The 22,023-nt window shown below is 33.9% G+C and overlaps 1 protein-coding gene across 1 annotated transcript; it reads left to right on the plus strand.

Annotated features, from left to right (window-relative positions):
- The first annotated feature begins 4,040 nt into the window (after positions 1 to 4,040).
- LOC108912889 (myosin-3) lies at positions 4,041 to 21,555 on the plus strand. The gene is made up of 16 exons (XM_023455087.1): positions 4,041 to 4,475; positions 5,166 to 5,315; positions 5,539 to 5,635; positions 5,799 to 5,929; positions 6,443 to 6,676; positions 6,854 to 7,180; positions 8,744 to 9,703; positions 9,879 to 10,031; positions 10,084 to 10,412; positions 10,470 to 12,588; positions 13,107 to 13,367; positions 13,423 to 13,607; positions 13,670 to 13,730; positions 14,002 to 14,487; positions 18,127 to 18,287; positions 21,336 to 21,555. The coding sequence occupies exons 1-16, from the start codon at positions 4,041 to 4,043 to the stop codon at positions 21,553 to 21,555; spliced, it is 6,309 nt and encodes a 2,102-aa protein (XP_023310855.1).
- Positions 21,556 to 22,023: the final 468 nt, after the last annotated feature.

Raw genomic sequence — 22,023 nt, forward strand, 5'->3', positions numbered from 1 at the left:
GTTATGTTTGCAAGTTATTGCTTAAACGTATCGAAACAAAATTTTCAATTTTTTATTATTAGTCAAATATTTTTCTTTATGGAGATAAATGGAAAAAAAATTAAAATGTAACGGTTTGTGGATTAGACAGAAGTGACTCACATGGAAAATCCATTAAAGGGGGAACTGTCCAGACATTCATAAAATTATTCATGCTGGAATAACCCAAAGTTACATGGTTATTACCCTTTATTACAGGACCTTTTCAGAACTGATTTTTCTACTCACATGTGCAGTCTTTAAATTTACTATATCTGAAAAAATTCTATCAGGTCATATTATATTTACTGGTACATATTTCAAATTAAATGGGGTAATATTATCTCTTAAACCGCCAAAGATAAAGAGAGATGTGTTAAATTGAAACAGAATTCAGTGAATATATTGTAATGCGTGGTGATAATAGTTTAAATAACTAGGTGGATTTCACAGGACCTAACGACACATAGAGTGCATGGTAATTCAATAAACATAGAAATCTAAACAAAAAATTTATATAAATTTGAAACGAATACATTGAGGATGAATTTTTCGAGACAAAACATCTGAATCTGGTTCGGGTTGAGGCAGTACAATATTGGGAGTCATGAAGGCTTGCAAGAAATGTAATAAATTTTCCAGGGTCGTATTTAAAAAAATGAAGTCCTGGAATGACGAAACGTTACATATAAAAATTAATTGTGCCATTCGCTAGAGGGCAAAAAGTTGCCATGAAAAAGTGTTTTTATTTAAGGATGAAATGAATATGGATTTCCAAAATTTCGGGTTTTTTCAAATATTTCGAAAACTAATCATGTTAGCCTTGATTTTTTAGAGGCATGATCTTTACCTTCATTTAAGCTAGTTTCTATTTCTGACCGTTTTCGAGATCCCTGTAGTGAGAAACGATTTTGTAACAGCCTGTATATACCTACAATATTTAAATATTTTTATTTCTACATATAATGCTATAATTTACATATTCCATCAATAACATTTACAATAATCCTTTACAGTTAATTTACTATTACGACCTTTAGCTTATCTTCTGAAATTTTAGTTTATAAACATAAATTAAATTAATTTATCTCTCAGACAAGTAAATCTAAGGAAGCACATAAAATCAACCCAACCAAGAAGACGTCGGTCTACTAGACGGCGTCGCTTATAGAACCACAGGCGTCCGTCACTGACCTAGTTGCTTTCACGTCAGACCCTTGCGTCTTTTTCTGTCGTTATTGATTGCTGCTTACTCTTATCGGAACTTTATGTGTGATACAAAGTAAATACAAATTTTTGACAAATATGTGACGGTACTAAATTATTTTGAGTTGGCATAAATATTTGTGAAATAATTAAAATTCATCAGGTTATTTTTTTATTTATTATTTGTTGTATTAGCTGTTGTAACACAAACATTTTAAATCACCCCCCAATCACAGTAATTTTTATTTTATGAATATAACTTATAAAATTGGAATTATCATATAATATTGAGGTCAAACTAAGACAATGCTTTGTCTAATTTACATAAAATTTGGTGCAAGTGGAATTTGCTTATTCCCACGCCGCTTTCAATGATCTACCGCATATAGCGACGTGTTTCCACTCCTAGGTTTGGTTTCATATAGATTAATTTTCAGTTTGCATATTATATTATCCGTTTAAACGACGCGATTTCACTGTCCCTTGACACCCTTGGCATGTTGCTATAACCTACTTATTACTTATTTATTTAATTTTTTAATATCTTTTTTTATTTTGAACTGCCCGACATAGGATTTGTTATTAATTATACAGGGTGTTTCATAACTCTACCGACACAGAGCAGGCATGTGTAGAGGATCTTAAAATATGCCGATTTGTTATGTAACTTTTTTTTCTGGGATGGACCCTTGAGGATATAATATCAGCCTCTGAGGATGTGTTACATTTTAAAAAACAATAATATTTCAGCAATGCCTTAACGAATGCAACGAACAATTTGGTACATGATTTGTGTTTGTCTTTAATTGGCAAAAATATGAATTTGTTAGAAACTCAACAACTAGGAGTAGGACGCCCTTAAAATGATATTGATAGGTGCGATTTGTTGGATTGAATCCGGAATTGAATGATACAAAATGGGCGTTTTATTGCAAGGATATTCGGAATCCGATTGCAACTTTTGCTTCTGTAGTTTAAGACGGAATTATTAGAATTGAGTGGGGGGAGGGGGACTGAGGAGATCAAATTTGTGAGGTTACTTGGGTGTAACAGTCAGGGCGCTTAAAGACTTTAAGTTTAACAAAATACACTTGTTCATATTATAAAGGTATCTGTTAAATGTCAGATTTGAATCGAATCGTTTTATTGATAAATATCATCCAGAATCCAATAAATCCAGGATTGACGCAACAAAACGCACCTGAAGTTTTTATCAGTACGCCAATTATTAAATAGTTTTACCAGTATCACAGGAAATTTAATTTTAATTTTTTTTGCTCTTACAAATTTTTCGAAAAAATAACGGTTTTTGAGAAAATCGAAAATCTGACAAAAAAGTAAAATATGAAATTTTATGACTAGTAGGCTATGATTTCATGTATCATTTTTGCTGTTTACAAAGTGCATATTATCATATGTTATTCCATCGACTTGAAAAATGCTTGCAAAATTTCGTGAAAAACTGCATACTTTACTTTTTTCCGATTCAATTAGTAATGACGCTGTTTAACAAAATCCCGATTTTCTCTAAACCTTATTTTTTCGAAAAATTTGTAGGAGGAATAAAATTTTAAAATTAAATTTCCTGTAATAGGTACTGGAAAAATTATTTAATAATTGGTAAACTGATAAAAACATATCATTTTAAGGGCGCTCTACCCCTAATCTGGCCCTTATTGGTCTTCCAACAAATTCATATTTTTACCAATTAAAGGTAACAATAAACGCAAAAAATGTACTAAATTTGGTTGCTCTATGTTAAGACATTGCTGAAATATTATTGTTTTTCAAAATTTAACACTCATCTTCAGAGGCCAATATCTCTTCAACAATACGAGCCCAGGCTCATAATAGTTCGGCCGGCCAACGTTTTTAATTAAATACTTGAATAAATTACAAATTCTACCAAAATGATGAAAGATTTCCTTAAAACTACCTCATTTGTAATAAAGTATAGACTATCAATTTCCTAAATTTAATCACTTTTGACAAAATTCAAATTGAGGAAAACATAGTTAACAAAAATGCAATCCAACCAATGGGTCATTATAGTTCGGCCACTTATCATATCTGCCATGAAACTGATATACTCCATCAAAACAAAACACATACTGAGTAATTGACAAAATATCTGTCATTATTAGTTTTACACACGTTTTGCTTCAGATTTAACGTAAAATGCCTCGTGGTAAACCTCTAAGTAAAGATTTACGAGTTTCTATTATAAAAGCCCATGAGAAAGGTATTTCGGCCCGCCGAATATCAGTTTCTCATTCAATTCCGCGTTCTACAGTGCAGGATATTATTAATTTATACAGAAGAACCGGCGGAGTCGACCAAAAAGTCAAAACCGGCCGACCATCTACAATTACAGAAGCAAATAAAAGAGCTTTACGCAGAATAGTAAAAACAAATCGGCGGTCCAATACTAAAGAAATAACTGCACTATGGAGGGACAGTATAGCAAAGCCTATTTCAATGTCCACAACGAAAAGAACTATTCGAAAAATAGGATTCAAGTTTTACAAGGTAACTTTTTATCTTTTTTTTCTTGTTTAAATTCTTGGCAATTTTTTATTTTTTTCCAATAGGCAAAAGAAAAACCTCTATTAACAAAACTGCAGAGGAGAAACAGGTTAAAATGGGCACGAGAACATAAAAATTGGACGAATCAACAATGGCACAGCGTAATTTGGAGCGATGAGTCAAAATTTGACGTTTGTGTAGGTGACACACGAAAACGGGTTTTGCGTACACCTTCAGAGGCCTATCATAGCGATTGTTTAGTCAAAAAAGTAAAGTTTCCAGCATCTGTTATGGTCTGGGGTTGCATGTCTGGTAGAGGTGTTGGTAAACTGCATTTTGTTGATGGAATTGTTAACGCGCAGAAGTACAGAGATATTCTGGAAGAGAGTCTGTTACCATCTGTTGAGATGTGTCAAACGGCGGAAGGGCATTTCATATTCCAACATGGCGGTGCACCGTGTCATACGGCAAAAACTATTAAAACGTGGTTGCAGAATCATCAAATACCAGTATTAAAATGGACATCTTCCAGCCCAGATTTATCTCCTATTGAGACCTTATGGCACAATATGAAAAAACAGCTTCGGAAACATCCAGCACGTTCAGTGCCTGAATTAAAAGTCACAGTACTGAATATTTGGGATAATATTCTACCAGAAGAATGTGCTTTGTTAGTAAATACAATGTCTAGCAGAATTAAAGCAGTTATTAAGAACAAAGGCGATGTAACTCAATATTAAAGAGTGGCCGAACTTTTATGACCCCTGAGACGGATAAAGTTTTCTATTGTGTAACCATTAGTCGATATATGTATTGAATAAAATGTTCATTTTTGTAACTAAAAAGTTTATATTTTACTGTAATTAAAAGGGTTTTCAGAAATATTTCGTTATTTCTGCATAATAATTCATAGATTATTAAACTATTTAGTTGAAAACGTTGGCCGGCCGAACTATTATGAGCCTGGGCTCGTACATCCCAGAAAAAAATGTTACATAACAAATTGGCATATTTTAATATCCTCGTACCTGCTCTGTGTTATGAAACACCCTGTATGGGTCTACAGTAATTTTTCTACGGGCATCAAATTTCTGTGTTAAAAATTATCATTTATCCTGTCCTTATTTTGGTATGAAACATAAATTTAGGGATTTGAAAATTTCAGAAATTAAACCAGTATGTTATTGCTACATATTTAAGAAAATGATCAACACAAAGTTCACAGTCAATGTATTTTAATTAATAATCTCTTCCTGTTTAACATCTTCAAGGGCGCTTGCAAGTATAGATTTTAAATATTTGTATTTAACTGGAGTTTAAAACTAAAGAAAACTGTTGTAAATCTAAATCGGAATGTTTTCGCTTAAATATTTGTATCCTTACAAAATAGAAATTAATTCTTTTTCTTGTTACAGAAACAAGCAATGTTAGTGCGGCAATTGGAAGAAGAATTGCGAATGAGAATGCGAGGTCCCAGTATCGAAATGCAACAGCAAATGGAAGCTTTATATCAAGAAAATGAACATCTGACAAGGGAAATTGCTATTTTGAGAGATACCATAAAGGTACTACAATAGAGATCTTATTAATTCAGTGATATTAATAATGACCTAAATTTGTAATAAAAATATATGCTGTTACAGGTTTCACGATGATTTTATATTTCATACCTCAGTGACCTCCATCTAAGAATTATATAATTGTAAATTAGTTTTTTACTTTCTACTGGAATAAACTAATAAATTCTCTGATAATCCTTCCTGCTTATAAGTTAGTTATTCTTTACAGGAATTGGAGCTTCGCATAGAAACACAAAAGCAAACACTGCAGGCGCGGGACGAGAGCATCAAGAAACTGTTGGAGATGTTGCAAAATAAAGGCATGGGTAAGTGGTTCTTTCCTATTTATCCCTTACTTGCTTTTCCTTGCACAATATCTGTTTACCTTTGGTGTACTTCTGTATATCTGGCGGCGGCGTACGGAGAAGTGTCTTACATAGTTACAGTGCCAAGGCCCACTCTGACAGTCATCCTTTAACATTGACATAGAGGTGTTAGATGTCTGCCTTTGTAGTGGTGATGGTGCTAGTAGGACTAATGCCGCGGGTGTTGGATCTGTTCCAGGTAAAGAGGAGGAGCGACAGATGTTCCAACAAATGCAGGCTATGGCGCAAAAGCAGGTGCTTATCATTCATATGTTTTAATTAGTAAAGATAGTCGTGAATGTGAGAGTATGTGTGACCGTGGTTGATGTTCATATCATCTGGCACATAATCAAGATACCCCAAATTCATTTAGCATGTTTGGTGTTATCATTCTGTTAGTTGTTATTGCAATTATAATACCAGTCGCCACATCGAAACACTATTGTACATCGGCATTCCAAGATTTAATAAGTCGTATTATCTCGTAGTTTGATAGATCAATTTCTCTGAAAATGAACGTAATTGTAATTATGGTAATAGTTCATTTGCAGAAAAAAATCTGAAATATACTTATTAAATATTATAAATATTACAAATGTATTTTCATTTCTCATTTACTTGAAGACCTATATATATGGTATTTCGATGCGGACGGTAATCTTGGTAATGTGTCAATGACGATGGTGGTGGTAAAGCAAGCAGTGAGCGGTGAGCGGCCGGCCGGTAGCAGGCAACCTTGTGACCGCTGGTTGTTCCCTGTCTGTGCAGGAATTGCAAGCGGCAAATGAGACATTGCGCACCCTACAAAACCAACTGGAGCTGGTGCCCTCGCCCTCCAGCAGCACAGTCCGTGTGCTCCTGGATACGAAAGACGCTAGAATAGCGACTCTAGAACGCGAGGTTAGACTGCTGGAGAGCGAGGTGGAACGGCTGGGCGGGGGCACCCATCCTCCCCCGCCTGCTCCCGCGGACTCGCCGATGGTGCTGCCGTTTAAACGACAAGTAAGTTTTCTGTTGAACGATGTGCAGATCGGAAAGGATGGATCCGTTATTGGTAGACTGTAACTAGGTGTAAAGACTCTCCGGCCGCTTGGCGCTGAGTTCAGTTTTACCACCTCACTGTCTCTCGGCACGCATGTGTCCCGCATGGATAGTGCATGCCTCCGCTCATGTGTGCAGCTGGACGAGTTCCGTGTGGAGATCCAACGGCGAGACCAGGAGATCCTAGCCATGGGGGCCAAGATGAAGACCTTAGAGGAGCAGCACCAGGACTACCAGAGGCACATCGCCGTACTCAAAGAATCTCTCTGTGCGAAGGAGGAACACTACAACATGCTTCAGACCGACGTGGAGGAGCTACGGCAACGCCTGGAGGAAAAGAATCGCCAGATAGAAAAGAAGACTCAACAGCACCAGCAGGAAAGGGCGAGAGCAGCTGCTGAAATTGCAGAACTAAGAGAGCATATGGATATTAAGGACAGAAAGATCAACGTGCTTCAAAGAAAGGTACTTCATTTAAAAGTTCTAATAACTGTTAATTATAATTGCCAAACGTTTCCAGTATTTGTAGTAAATAAATTTTTGCAATTGATTCAAATTACAAACACCCCCTCTATTTCGTTCAAAATAATAATTGAAATTGGTAGGATAATATCTCATAACATATCGCTTACTCAAACGTTGATCTTTTTTGAAACAGAAATTAAAGGAAACATGGAAATATGAGATAAATTACTACTACAATTTATAGGTTCTGGGCTAAACAAAATAATATTTCGACCTTTAGTACTTTGATACCGGTGATAGTGTAATCAATGGGTTGCCTAAACTATCAGTAAGTATAATCAGTATGTTAAGCCAAAACCATCAGTTTTGATAATAATTTCTTTCTAGATCTAACAAACTCTTCCAACTAGTTGCGGTTACTGTACAGGGTAATTCATAAAAATTCAGTATTTTAAAATTCTAATTATCTTACAAGTTCAGATATGGCGTGGGCCCTAGAAGTGTTATTACTAGTTACATCTATAAGTTTTGGTTTGCTTTAATGTCAAAATGATATTTGTTATAAATATCTATAAAGTGCACTTTATGCTTATAAAATAAGCCTGCCAGGCGTTCACTGTGCGAATTCTGTTTTGATTACGAATGATTATAATTCTCTTTATTTGTCTTGTGTTAGGTAACTGCAAAGATATAATAAAGCACCAATTTCTATGAAGCGGAAATTCCTCTACTATACCATATACCTGAAAATAGCGCGAATTTTTAAATATAAACCTGTATAAATAGAATTTTAAATGTGGCACGAGTATACAAGAGTTTTTGATGTCTGATAACTAAACATTAGACTAGATTAGATCTGACATTAGTGTACGGTCAATAATGTTACTAAGAAATTTAAAAATAATAATTTAACTGTTAAATATATTAAAATAAATTTACCAATTTTGTTGCTAGTGAAAGGCGTACCTTAGCATATGCCTCTATCATTAAAATGGCATCCCATAGTAATCTCCGTCTTTTGTCAGTGAAAAGTGCAACATGTTTTACAAAGAAAATTCTGTATATGTATATAGTATATTATATTTGCATATTTCAAATAAACACATCATTCGTAGTATTTCATTTATGCAAACACATTCAAATTTGATAACATTATTTTAGATGATCAACAATTTAAAAAAATTGATAAATAACATCTACCATTGTAATCGAAATACATTTTTGCCAAGTTGTACTTCTCATTCACATGGGAAAAGCTCAACAATTCCACAATTTATTCATTTTCTATTTAATTATATAAATCTATTTATTTACCTAAAGTTATGAGTCACCCTGTACGCCGATTTTCGTAGTCATTAACACAATCGAATTAACCAAATCCCTTTTATCGCTTCTTATTAAAATTTGAATCTTTTAAATTTGAGGAAGGGCATATACTCTTCTGTCTTTTTAATTTTAGACAAAGAACTAAAGTGCTGACATGCTAATAAAATCATGCCCTCCTATCGCTATTTTGAATTGAAAAAGAAAATGTACAGGAATTCATACTATTTATATTAACAGGTCGAAAATTTGGAGGATCTTCTGAAAGAGAAAGATAATCAAGTGGACATGGCACGGGCGAGACTTTCAGCTATGCAAGCACACCACTGCTCTTCCGAAGGTGCCCTGTCGTCTCTAGAGGAGGCTATTGGAGATAAAGAAAAACAAATGAATCAGTTACGTGAGCAGAGAGATCGGGCCGAACAGGAAAAGCAGGAAGAAAGAGAACTGCACGAAAGAGAAATAGCTGAGTACAAAATGAAGATCCATGCACTGAACAGCGAAGTAGAAAAACTGACGGCTAGATTAGAAAGAGCACAAAATGACAGAGATCGTTTAGAAACAAAATTAGAAAGCTCCCAGTCAGAATTAGGAAAATCCAAGGCGGAACTGGATAAGGCTGCCGTCGAAGTTGGTCGCAGCGGTGCTGACTGGGAAGCTGCACGACAGCGGTTAGCGCGATTAGAATTAGAAAACGAACGCTTACGAGGAGAACTCGAGCGTACTCAAACCAGTACCTTCGGCAGAACGTCCTACAGCAGTTCTCACGAACTTGACAGAGCTCAAGAGCGTGTGGACAAAACTTCGTCAGATTTGAGGAGGTGCCAAGCTGAGTTAAGAGTTACTCAAGCTGATAGCGAAAGAGCTCGCGCAGAAGCTACAGCTTTACAAGAAAAACTTGAAAAATCGCAGGGGGAAGTATATCGCCTCAAGGCCCGATTAGAAAATTCTCATCAAGAACAAGACAGCCTTCGGGAAGAACTAGAGAGAGCCCAGTCCACTACAGCGAAGTTACACGCAGACAAGGATCGAGCATATGCAGAATTGGAGAAGGCGAGAGAAGAGCTGGAGCGTACTTCGGCGACCTTGGGAAAGGCTCAACTGCAACAAGACAAACTTCAGAACGCTCTAGACAAAGCACAGACGGAGGTCGACAAGCTACAAGAAAAACTAGACAAGTCACTTGGAGAGACCAGACGGGTAATTAATTTCACAAGTTAAAAAATATCCACTCTAACTTTTTTTAATCACAGAATTTGTTTTCTTTTTTTGTTCATTTTTTTAAGAATGATAAAGTTTATTTTTACGTTTGCAATAAATATCTGTTCGTTTTATTATATTAGAAAACCAACACTGATTATTATATCTTTTTAAGATACAACTGGAGAAAGAAAAAGTAGGATACGATTTAGAGAATATCCAGTCGCAATTGGACAAGGTTCTAGGCCAATCTGCTCGTCTACAGAAAGAAAAGGAATCTGCTCAAGTAGAAGCAGATCGACTTAGAGATAAATTAGAAAAAACTCAAGTATTATAAATATTTTAATTAAATGATTTGTTTTTCAATGTGTATGTTCTAGAATACGATGTCCAGACTACAAAAAGAAAGAGATAGTTTCCAAGATGAATGTGAAAAGTTGAAAGAAAGAGTAGAAATGCAATTAAGTCAAATTGCTAAAGTTCAAAGAGAACGCGCTGACATAGAAACAGAGATAGATGTGCTTAAAGACAGATGGGAGAAGGCACATTCTCTGCAACAAAAATTACAAATAGAAAGAGACGATGCTCTTACAGAGGTTGACATTCTAAAGGATAAATTAGAAAAGGCTATTTATTCATCACAAAAAGCTATAGAAGACAGAGAAAGTATGCACAAAGAGTTTGAGAAAATATTAGAAAAATACGACAGGTGGTTTTCAGTGAAACATTTCGTGTAACTTTTTAATTACACATAATTATGTTTTAGGTCACAGAGCGACGTATACAGATTACAAAACAAATTGGACACACTCCAAGCTGATAAGGAACGGCTTGAATTAGAAGTGGAAAAGCAACAGCTCCTTTCTACAAAAACACGCGAGGATCAACGAAAACTGCAAGACGAGCTTCAACGAATTCAAGAAATGTATGACAGGACATCTATGCAACTAGCTAGATCTAAAGAAATTGAAGAAAAGTCTAAAGAAGAATTAGAACGCATGGCCATTGACACAGAAATGATTAGAGAACGATATGAGAAAGCACAAATAGAAATAAGAAGATTACAAAGCGAAAAAGAAAAACATCATTCTGACAACGAAAGATTGCAGTACGAAGTGGAGAGAACACACGGACAACTTGCAAAAGTGCAAGCTAGTTACGAAAAAAGTCAAGAAGAAGCAGCTAGACTTCAAGTTGAATTCGAAAAGGCTCGTGATAAGCATGATAAGCTTCAGAATGAATTCCGTAAAATTGTCGCTGAATACGACGCATTACGTGAAGCTACTGGCCCTTCGCGTGATAGATATTCGAAATATGATCGAGAAGAAAGAACAAAAGAGGATAATGATAGATTGCGGGCAGAAATAGATAGGCTGAGAGAAAGATTAGACAAAACTCTAGGAGATTTGGATCGATCTAGAAAAGATCTTGCCCTTGTAGAAAATACCAGAGGTAAATTTACCTACGAGCAAGAAATGGAAAAGAATACAGAAATCGAGAGATTAAAGGATGAACTACAGAAATCACATAATACTAACCAACAACTTGAAACTAAACTTCACGAAGTTTCAATGCAGTTAGAACTGGCTCGTGGAGAAGTAGTTAAACTATCAAGTGCACAGGATAAACAACGACATGAGATGGAGCGTGCTGTTATAGATTGCGAAAAATTAAGAGACCGTTATGAGAAACTCAAATTGCAAACGGAGAAATTAGAAAAGGATAATGAGAAACTAAGAATGGAAGTTGCACAAGCTGAAAGAAGGCAAACTCTAGCAGCAGATAAGGTTAGAAATGACGAACGTTTGGAGATTGAAAGATTAAAAGAAAAATTAGAAAAAGCCATACAGGCTAGAGATGCCACTGAACTGGAAGCTGGAAGATTGGCCCAGGAGTTGGAAAAATCTCAGCAACATTTAGCAAATGCACTTCAAACGAACGAGGCAACAAAAATAGAATTCGAACGAATGGCTAATGAATTAGCCCGGATGCATGAAAGAATAGAAAGAGATAAATTGGACTGGAAAACTATGGAACAAGAAAGAGACGTTCTACGTGCTGAACTTCAACAGATTAGAACTGGACTTGATTCTCAAAGACGAACGCTTGATCACAGAACTCAAGAAACAATTGTCAAACTTCAACAAGAACTAGCGCAAGTTTCAAGGGAAAGGGAAAAAATGGCTGCAATGTTAGATAAGCAAGGAAGGCAAGGTGAATCAATAGAAAAACAAATTATTAAATACGAAGCTGATATAAAACAACTAACCATGGAAAGGGATCAACTTGTTAATCAGTTAGAAAAATCACAGGATATGCTAATGAACTTCCAACAAGAATTGAATCAAAGCGAGGCTGAATTGGAAAAACAAAAGGCAGAAGTGGCCAGATTAAAGGCGGAACAAAAGAAAATGTCTCAAGATATGGAAAGAGGCACCAAAGAAGTTCTTGAGAACCGAGACAGGGAGATAGCACAACTTAAACAACAGTTACAAGCTATTCAGAAAGAAAGGGATACCCATCGCCAGAGAGCAGATAAAGCTGAAAAACTTTTACAGGAGTCAGGAGCTCGTGGAGACTCTGAACTTGAACAGTGGAGAAAAGTTGTTCAGCAAGAAACCGACCGAGCCGATCAAGCAACGAAAACTGCTCAAGATCTGCAGAAACGTATACAAGTTATGGAAAAACAATTGCAACAACAACTACAGCAAATGGCACAGTACCAGAAGGAGAAAGGAATTCAACCAGCTCTCGATGAGAAGGAAAATGCGAGGATAAGAAAAGATCTAGAGAAATGTCAGACTGAGCTTAAAAACAGTACAACAGAAAAGGAGCGACTGCAAGCGCAGCTTGAAATGTTAGTACAGGAACTAGAAAGAAATCAGGTTCGTTTCTACCTACTGTTAATATTTAATTTTATTTTATTTTTTAGTACAAAAATAAATGTTTTGTTTTTCTTATTTACGTTTTATTTTAACTGTACTTATGTTAACTAACCATTTCCTTGCAGAAATTTCTTTTTGTATTATTTTTCTTTCTTCTGACATACATATATTACACACAGTGTGCGTTATTAGTATATAAATAACACCCTGAGCATTATTTTAAGAGTTTAGTATCAAATATCAAAATACTTATTTTGTATTACTTTTAATTGTCATTTAGGTGATCTCTGATATTAAGAAAAATGTGCCAACAAATAAATGTTTTTCTTTCAGAAGGTGATGAAATTTTACTGCCAATTCATTAGTTATTACAAACTTTTTATTCAAATAAAAATATCTCATTGAATAATTTTCAACTTGATAGTAAGCTCTACCGTATATTTCACATTTATTTTTTACTTATTTTCTTCATTTCTGGATTCATTGCTATACCTACATACTAAATAATAATACTTTAGCTGGAACTTCATGAAACGCAAAAGAAGTCGGCTGCTGGTCCAGTTCAGAGACCTGGTGAAGATATATCTGCACAAAAGAGGCAACTTGATGAAGAAAGGCGACGATTTGAAGAAACTAAGAAACAAGCTGATGAACAGAGAAAAGCTGTAGATAGCAGACAAAGGCAAATAGAGGAAAAAGAGAGGGCGTTAGCTGAGCTAGATAAACATTTACAAAAACAAAAGCAACAAATGGACCAATTACAAGCTTCACTACAAAAGGTAAACTAATACAAACTTTTACATATAATTTTACAAATTATGTTATGTTTTACAGGCTGGAGGTAGTGCAGCTGCTGCTGGAGAATTAAATAAGAAGTTGGCTGAAGCTGAGAAGAAACTGGAACAAGCGGAGGAGGAAACAAAGCGATCAGCTGCAGAAATGGAAAGGCTACTGCAACTAGTTCAGATGAGCCAAGAGGAGCAGAACACGAAGGAAAGGCAAATAGTTGAACTACAACAGTAAGTCGTCCCTCTCTATAACAATTTATAACAGATTAATTACCACTTGCAACTTATTTCAGAGCACTGAAAAATGCACAGGCTAAACTGAAAAGTCAACAGCAACAAGCACAAAAAGAAGAGGTAATAATATTGTGGTTTATAGTATAATGTAACAGAAACTAATATAGTGTTTCCCTTTCTTGCTATCTTGGATCCGAACGTATGTATCTTAGGCTGGACCTGCAGGCTTCTTGAAAAGCTTTTTCTAGTCTTGTCATGTTCCTCTTTCATTACAAACAATGTTGCCTCATTCCCATTACTTATCCGCTCCATTTTTTATTTAATTTATTGTGTGAATCAGAGCTATGTTTTGTATATGTTTTAATGTTTCCCTTCCTTTGCTTAATAATAGGAAACAAGAGATGGTGATCTCATTATTTACAACTTGCGAAAAGAAAATACTGACGAATCACTAAAAAATGAGCTCAAATGCAAAGAAGATTACATAGTTGAGCTCGAACAGACTTTAGACTCTTATGAAGTAATTATAAATGAAAATAAAAACGATAAAAATGTCCTTGAGGCTACGATACGAAACAAAAATGATATTATTTCCGATTTAGAAAACAATTTTACAAATTTGGAAAATATGAAACACTTAAAACAGGATATTGATAAGAAAGAAATGAAAATACATGAATTGAAAGAAAAAGTGAAAAAACTTGAAAGTGAAGAAGTTAATATGGAAAAATTAGAAGAATTAGTGGAACTTTCAGAAGAAAAAGATAATCGAATTAGTGAATTAGAAGATGCTCTTAGGGAAACTATAAAACTTTCCACGGAAAGAGAAATTGTTTTGCATCAGGAAGAAAGCAAGCGAAAACAAATTATGGAAAAAGTAAGTTATAGCAAGCTTAATAAAATTATTTATTTCCTTCCCTATATTCAACATAGCTACCCTATTATGGTGGAATCTCGATGAAATTTGACAATTTTCACATTCAATGAATTTCCATTATGAATTTCAATAATTGATTTATGACATTTAAATCAAAAGATAAATAAAAAATGCTATAAATCTCGCCTGTACTCACTATTTAAGTATACAGATTACTTTAAACTGGACACGATAACATTGCTTGAAACCATAAGCGAAATGTTCGTTTGAACAAGATAATTCTTGTTTCTCTATTATGTGAAATAGCAACAATCATTATCTTCAATTTTTTGGGATTATAGAACTCAACAATGTGATTTTTCTTCAAGGAAACATTTACATTTTTTTTACTTTACATTCAGAAACTTTCATTTCAATATTTTCAATTTAACAATAATGAGTATTTAGAGTTTTAAAGGTACCTACTCTAAACTTACATTAAAGTATTTTTTTTTAGCCTTCGTCTTAAAGTTAAATTATATTCCCGTTAATATAGGTACGTATATTTTTGGAATATTGAAACAACTTGATATCCTTTCCCATCACTTTGCTAGCTTTTTTTTTAATATATCTTAACATGTTATTTGTATTTAAATAAACAAATATTAATTTAATAATGTTTTTGAATATAAAATCGTAGAAAAATAACACGAAACAAAATTATTTCAATAATGTTGTCATTTATAAATTCTTTTTGAACATTTATGAGTGAAAATGATTCCAAGACAAGTTTTCTATTTTCATGTATTTGTTCAAATAAACCTGGGAACCAATATTCAAACATTTTGTTTTTTACCGAAAAAATCGCACAAATGACTTCAAATTTCTCTTCAAAAAATTATTGTGCACCAAGCTACAATTTCTGAGATAGCAATGTCATCGAATTAGAAAGTTGTCTTTGTTTATTTGGGCATTCTGCAACCTGAGGAAAATAATTTAAAAAATTGATTAAATTAATCCTTGCACTGAAAAAATCTTTTAAGGGTTGTTTTTATGAAATTATTTTTGCTTAAGAGTCCGTCACGCGCTTGAAATAAACCCATTTTAAGGGTTCGGCCCATAACAGATATTTGGAAAACGAATAAACATAGCGGCCCAAATAAAAAAACAATCGAAAGACAAAGTGTTTTCCTAATGCTGTCTTGTAACAGTTTTTTCAAAATTGGTTTCTAATTGTTTAAATTTAAAGAGTAAACTATGCAAGAAATCGTCATATTTACAATTTATTTACGTAAAAATAAAGGTTTAAATCAGAAATTGCTTACAAGAGGGAAGTGGGTCTATCTTTTAGCTTTGCAATGATTCCAAAATTATATTGATTTGATAAAAATTACTCAAAATTCTATGCTAAATCCCGAACGTCTACAACTTCAAAAACGAATATATTTACCCAACCTAGCTCAAAATGTTAATTAAACACTTGAAGAATATTCCTACATACAGTTATCATAATATTTCGTTTGTTCATCATTTTCGAGATCAGAAAAAGAAAAAGAAAGGAAGCTAGATGCTTAAAAAATTTCTGTTTCCCATTTTTTTATGATAACTACTATTCTGGCTCGTGCCACACTGCGTGTCAAATAGTAACATAAATATAAAATAAAAGAACATCCTACCTGACCTCGTTTGTTTTTTTTTTTAATGAAATCTTATTGTTAGTTCATAATAAATATTGTTTATCAACCAATTGTGCTTTTTAATGAAATATATTTTGAATATTCCTACATATACATAAGTATTTATTATAATATTTCGTTTGTTCTTAATTTTCGAGATGAAAAAAATAACAAAATACCTTATGGTGCGTTATGAAAAAAAAAAAAAATGTCACGCGATGGACTCGAACTAGCGATCTCGTGATTTGAAGAATGTGTCACATCTAGTGGATTTAGCTGTCAGGTAAAACTTCAAAATCGATTATCTCGGTAAATTATTAACGTTGCGTCGAACTATTTCGAAAAATTGTTATTCAAAGTCCAAACTACACGTACCATAAATATAAAAAATTACAAAAATCCGACTACCTTACCTGTTAGATTTAATGTCTATCCCTAGACGTAAATTATCAATGCTAATACGGAGAAGAGTTTGTAAAAATAACAAAATCTATTTTTTAATGGTAAATGGATAATATTGGATACCTGACCGTAGTTTTCTATTTAGATCAACTTTAAATAACGATTGTTGGTATTTTAAAAAATAAAGGTACTTTACTCTTGAGCAAAATTTACATTTTTCCACAAACCTCGTATACGACTGCAAAAAATTGAAATCTGATTATTTCATTTTGGATTTTAGGCCATGCAGAACTCTTCATCAAGAATAACTTTTTCTCATAAAACCAAAAAAGAGAAGGAGCGTTAAATTGACGTCCACGGGATGTCGGTTATTCAATTTTGTATTGCGATGAAATTTGTTTGTACAATTGCGGTACAATAATTGTATTAATTCTAAAGTGGCTCGTTTAAATCAATCTAAATACGTCCACTGTAAAATCATCGTAGTGGGAGAGCGACAGTCTCCGCCTCTAGCTGTAACGCTCGTGCACCCGACCCCGTAGCGATACCTTAGCAGTGTACAGAGAACGGACTCTTAACCGACAAACTCCCTCTGAAAGAAACAGATAAAAAAATACACATCACTTCACTTTAAAACATAGTTTCGAAAATTGACATATCTTAGAGTAACCACAAATATTCAGTTTCCCAATCCGATTTTCAAATTCGCTTTTGAAATCCAAAGGCAGACGAAATGTATAGAAAATGCACGTACAATGGGTTTCACTCGTGTGTGTTCCTCGTGTCTTAGAGGAGATAGGTCGATTTTCAAAATTGTTGTGAGCGAGTTCTTGATGAGGTCCACCTCACCATATATAGTTTCCATCTTTTATTTATTTTGTGTTATTCTATTGAATAACAGGATCGTTTTGCTAAGCCTACTCGTACATTCTTCCTTTTTAACACAGTCACGATTGTAAAATTTTCTACTAGCCTTAATATCAAATACAATTACCAATTAGTTGTCTCCAGTAGCAAGTAAAAAAAATAAACATTTTTAAAGACTATATATTATCCAAACTTTATATAAAAGGTTTTCGCAAAAATTATTAGATAACAGTTGTTGCTTTTGATGACTTAAATGCATGGTTAAAATTCTAACACTTATTTCTGGGACACCCACACATACAGGTTCGGAAAGTACCGATGGTCCATCTGCCATTACGTGAGAGCGATAAAGTAAGACATAGAAATCCGTGCGATAAAGAAAGATGGCTATAATGAAGGCGTCTAATAGTCACCGCCCATTTCGCCCTTCCACAAATAAGAAGTGGATCTTATTTGTGGAAGGGCGAAATGGGCGGTGACTATTAGACGCTTTCATTATAGCCATCTTTCTCTATCGCACGGATTTCTATGACCTACTTTATCGCTCTCAGGTAATGGCAGATGAACCATCAGTACTTTCCGAACCTGTATACCTACTTACATGAAAACATCTTAATTTATTTACCGTGATAGACTCCGTAAAATATTTCTAATATTCATGTTGAGATTATTTCTATTTGATAGACACTTTAGGCTTTTCTGCATATTTTTTCAGGTTACTAAACTGGAACAAAGGTTATTATCACTCCAGTCAGCACAAGCTATGCGTTGTCATTCTTGCAGACCATATGTTAACAGGATGACATCGTTAGAAATGAAGCTGAGTAAACTGATTGCTGAAAGAAGACAAAACTTACAGGAGCTTACCCATATGAAGTTAGTAATTAATATAAAACTATACAATATATCGTTAAAATAATCCATACATTTAAACTGAGAGTCGGGTATTTTATTTCATCTAATTTTAGTAGTGACTGTAGACGATGACCCATATTTAAGCTATGATGTTTAAACATTAATAAATCTCAAAGTTATTCATTATTTTAATAAGTATCTATTTCAATTACCATACAAATATGTATGTGGTAAAAAGAATAGATAAAAAAACATCAAGTGTTAACTTTCATGCTTATTTAACACTAATTTTACTTAAAACTGGTTAAGGTTATACAACTTTTACGTTTATTCGAAGTTAAACTCACCGCTTAATAGCGGCGAACTTTTGCAAAATCACCACTGAAGATGGTGAAACGTTTAGAAACATTGAATACAAGGATTACAGGATCACCATTATCTGAGAAGCAGTTCATTCATAGAGGTCTTAGAAGCAACAACACAAGCCGGAATGAGCAATAGGGCAGACCTAGAGACTCGTATAGCCTGTAGCGGGTCCGCCCCCATAGAGTTTAGCCCGAAAATAATAAAAGTAGGTCCAAGATACATAAACGAACAGAAATGAAAACCCTAGTTCCATTTTCTTATACGTTTCAAAACCGCATTGGTCACCATCCTAATTCTTTTTCATTTCTTTTACGATGTTTTCAACACTGCGCAACATATCCGTGAATTTTCCAATTCATGATGAGTTGATTGCTCCCACTTCGTGTTAGATGAAATATTACGTTTGCTTGTAATCTCCTCTCGAGTTTGGCAACTAAATTTTTTGTCCTCCTTTTAACATACATATAAACTCCATGATGAAGATCAGGGCCTTCTTAACCATATTGGGCGCTGAGGTGTGAAAATCAGCCTGCGCCTCCTTGCTAACAAAAAAAAATAAATTTAATTTATGTTCCATTTCTTTTATTTAATATTTACTGTACAATAAAGTTAGGGACATTTTTAAACATCGAATTCAATTTTTCTGGCTTTTAAGTTGGCAAACCTTTTAATGATATCGTCTGTTTTGAAATCTACTTTCAATTCGATACTCATGGGCAAATTTGTCAATCTATCTTGGGTCATGGTTGATCGTAAATAGTTCTTATTAATTTCAGTTTTGAAAACGACCTTTCGCCTTCTGCTACTGTCACAGCAAGTGTTAAATATACAGGGTGTCTCTAAAGGGTCTGTACAACGCTCTATCAGATATAATACGGCTGAAAATAACTTGATTTAACTAAATTTGCCTTTGTTCAAAAATTGATAATAACGGAGCTACAGGATGACAAAGTTGAAAAAATAAATAACTGTTGTTGTGTTCTGTTAATATACCGAATCTTTCATTTAACTGTAAGATAACCGTGTCAAGTAGCAAAAAGTAAAAATTTTGTCAAAGATCGTGTGCGCACTCGCTTGACTTCTCACGCTCTCTTTGAATTTGCCGCATTGGAATATAAGTTTAATTCTTGTATAATAATAATAAGAATTTAACTTGCACATCGCAAGTCGCAATCCACCAAGGCAAATGTGCCGAAAGTTGCATGTATTTCTAAACAATAGGTATTGGTGCCTATATTTTTATAGATATAATAAATGTTTGTTAAGTAATTCCAGGGTGCCATGTACCCCTGGGTAAAGACGGACCTGATAAAGATAAGTCTCATTACTAATATCGAACTGTTTACAGTGTAGTAATTTGTAGAGAACTGATGACATACACAATAAATATAGGTACTTAAATGCGCTAGGTAATGACTACAAGTTTTTTTATTCTTAGAGATTATATTAGGCGTCCTCTAGTAAAAATATTCCTGAATTCGACCCTATTAGATACCTGTTAGAAGCCAATGCATAGGTATCTTGAGCGAGTCCAACTCACCCGCAAACTTATGCCTGTTGACCTGTTGTGGACAGACGTGAACGGCGACGGAAAAACTACAAATATAGTATATAATATTATATTAAGGTAAAGTAGCCAGGAAATAACACTTTTTCAAATGAAACATATACTACATTTTCAGTTTTTTTTCTGGTAAAAATTATAATCAGAAGCGATTATCTGGGTGTTAATCTTGAATGTTACTTTTAGCTTGTGCATCGTGTAATATGTGTAATATCCACATATTTTACCTCGTCGTTTTTTACCATTCATTTTCTACTATGTAGATTTCCTTTCTAATTTATTTATTAGGTAAATAGGTACATAATGTCCTTGAGGGGCGCGTTTTTCGCTTAATTTTCAGTGAATTTGTAGCAGAGTTTTGACGAAGAAAAAAGGCAGGTTTTTACATTTTATGTTTATTATTACGTTTCCTGAGCTTTACACGCCTGTTGAATGTACAGAAAATGGCATACAATTCTATAAATATAATCATCCCCTGCAGAATGCTATTAATCACAATTATTCAGTATTTTTACAAAATTGTTTACATGGTTGCACATGTTTTCTGTGATCTTTCACTGCGAAAAATTAAAGGAATCTTTATTTTTCAACATTTTTTTATAGTTTTGATGGGTTTTTTTGAACTATCATTGTCTTACTAAAAGTGTGATTTCTTGTCTATAAAACGCTATGGAGATAATTAAGAACGAGATCCAACACGTAATTTCGTTGCAAATTTTTTCAAAGCAATTTTTCTTGGTATAACCGCTTTCTATATGAAATACTCTTTACCGAAAAGAAAATCTTGTTGAATTTATGCATTATTTTATAGACGCACTCTATAAAATCTGTTCAAAATTAACAAATTTTAAAATCGAGGTTTCCAACAAAATAATAATTTCCTTCTTTTCCTTAGAATGTGACAAGCTGTGACCTCTTTAACGGAAGTCTATAATAAATTATATATAACCATCCCTTATTAATTTACCAGTTTCCAATATTTGCACTTTTCATCATATTGGATGAAAAGAGCAAATATTGTCTACAAACTATCATTAATTGACTCAAGAACGATATGCAAACAATGTACCAAATAATAAATTGGAATAAACGACATTTTTTAGTTATTGTACAACCACTTAAAAGTAATCTCATTTTAGACGAGAAGCACTGGAAGCAGCTATTAGCGAAAAGGATGCTCATCTAGCTTTACTGGAAATGACTGGAATAAGAAGTGCTCGTCAGGCTGAAGAAGTTGACCGTCTTCGAACAGATAAACGACGATTGGTTGAAAAACTTAAGAAAGAGGTAAATATAGTTTCTATTCATTTGTTTTACAGTAAAAGGGGAAAAATAGTACTCCGACTCCTAGTTCAATAGTCTATTCCAGTTCAAAGTTTGCTTTTATACATATAACATGTTAAAAAAATGTAAATCAAAATTAAAGTACAATCCGGTACCGCTTACCTTTTTCCCGTCTCTATTCTTCTGTACCTTGAATCAGTTGAACAAACTAACGACCTGAGACAGCAGAGTCACTCAACTGGGTGTAGGTAGGATAAATCTTGATCGTTCACATATCAAATACTGCAGTAATACTACCGCGAATGATGACGATTAATTTAAGTTTATGAGGTTATGCTATGTTCTAGAGCTCCAATTCAAAACGTATACAATTAATTAATTTAAAAGTTGAAGAAACTTAAATTTATATTGATGAATATAAATACATATACAGGCTGTTACAAATTCTCTTGCCACTACAGGGATCTCGGAAACAGTAAGAGGTACGAAGTAGTTTAAATGGGGTCAAAGTTGCGTAATCAAGGGACCAACATTATACCTCTA

This window comes from Anoplophora glabripennis, unplaced genomic scaffold (assembly GCF_000390285.2).
Source record: "Anoplophora glabripennis isolate ALB-LARVAE unplaced genomic scaffold, Agla_2.0 scaffold412, whole genome shotgun sequence".
Taxonomy (NCBI): Eukaryota; Metazoa; Arthropoda; class Insecta; order Coleoptera; family Cerambycidae; genus Anoplophora; species Anoplophora glabripennis.

Coding starts and splice junctions, on each gene's coding strand:
- LOC108912889 (XM_023455087.1), top strand. CDS start 4,041: ATGGTCTGGGGTTGCATGTCTGGTAGAGGTGTTGGTAAACTGCATTTT. Junction 12,589..13,106: donor AGGAACTAGAAAGAAATCAG/GTTCGTTTCTAC, acceptor ATAATACTTTAG/CTGGAACTTCATGAAACGCA. Junction 13,608..13,669: donor CAAATAGTTGAACTACAACA/GTAAGTCGTCCC, acceptor AACTTATTTCAG/AGCACTGAAAAATGCACAGG.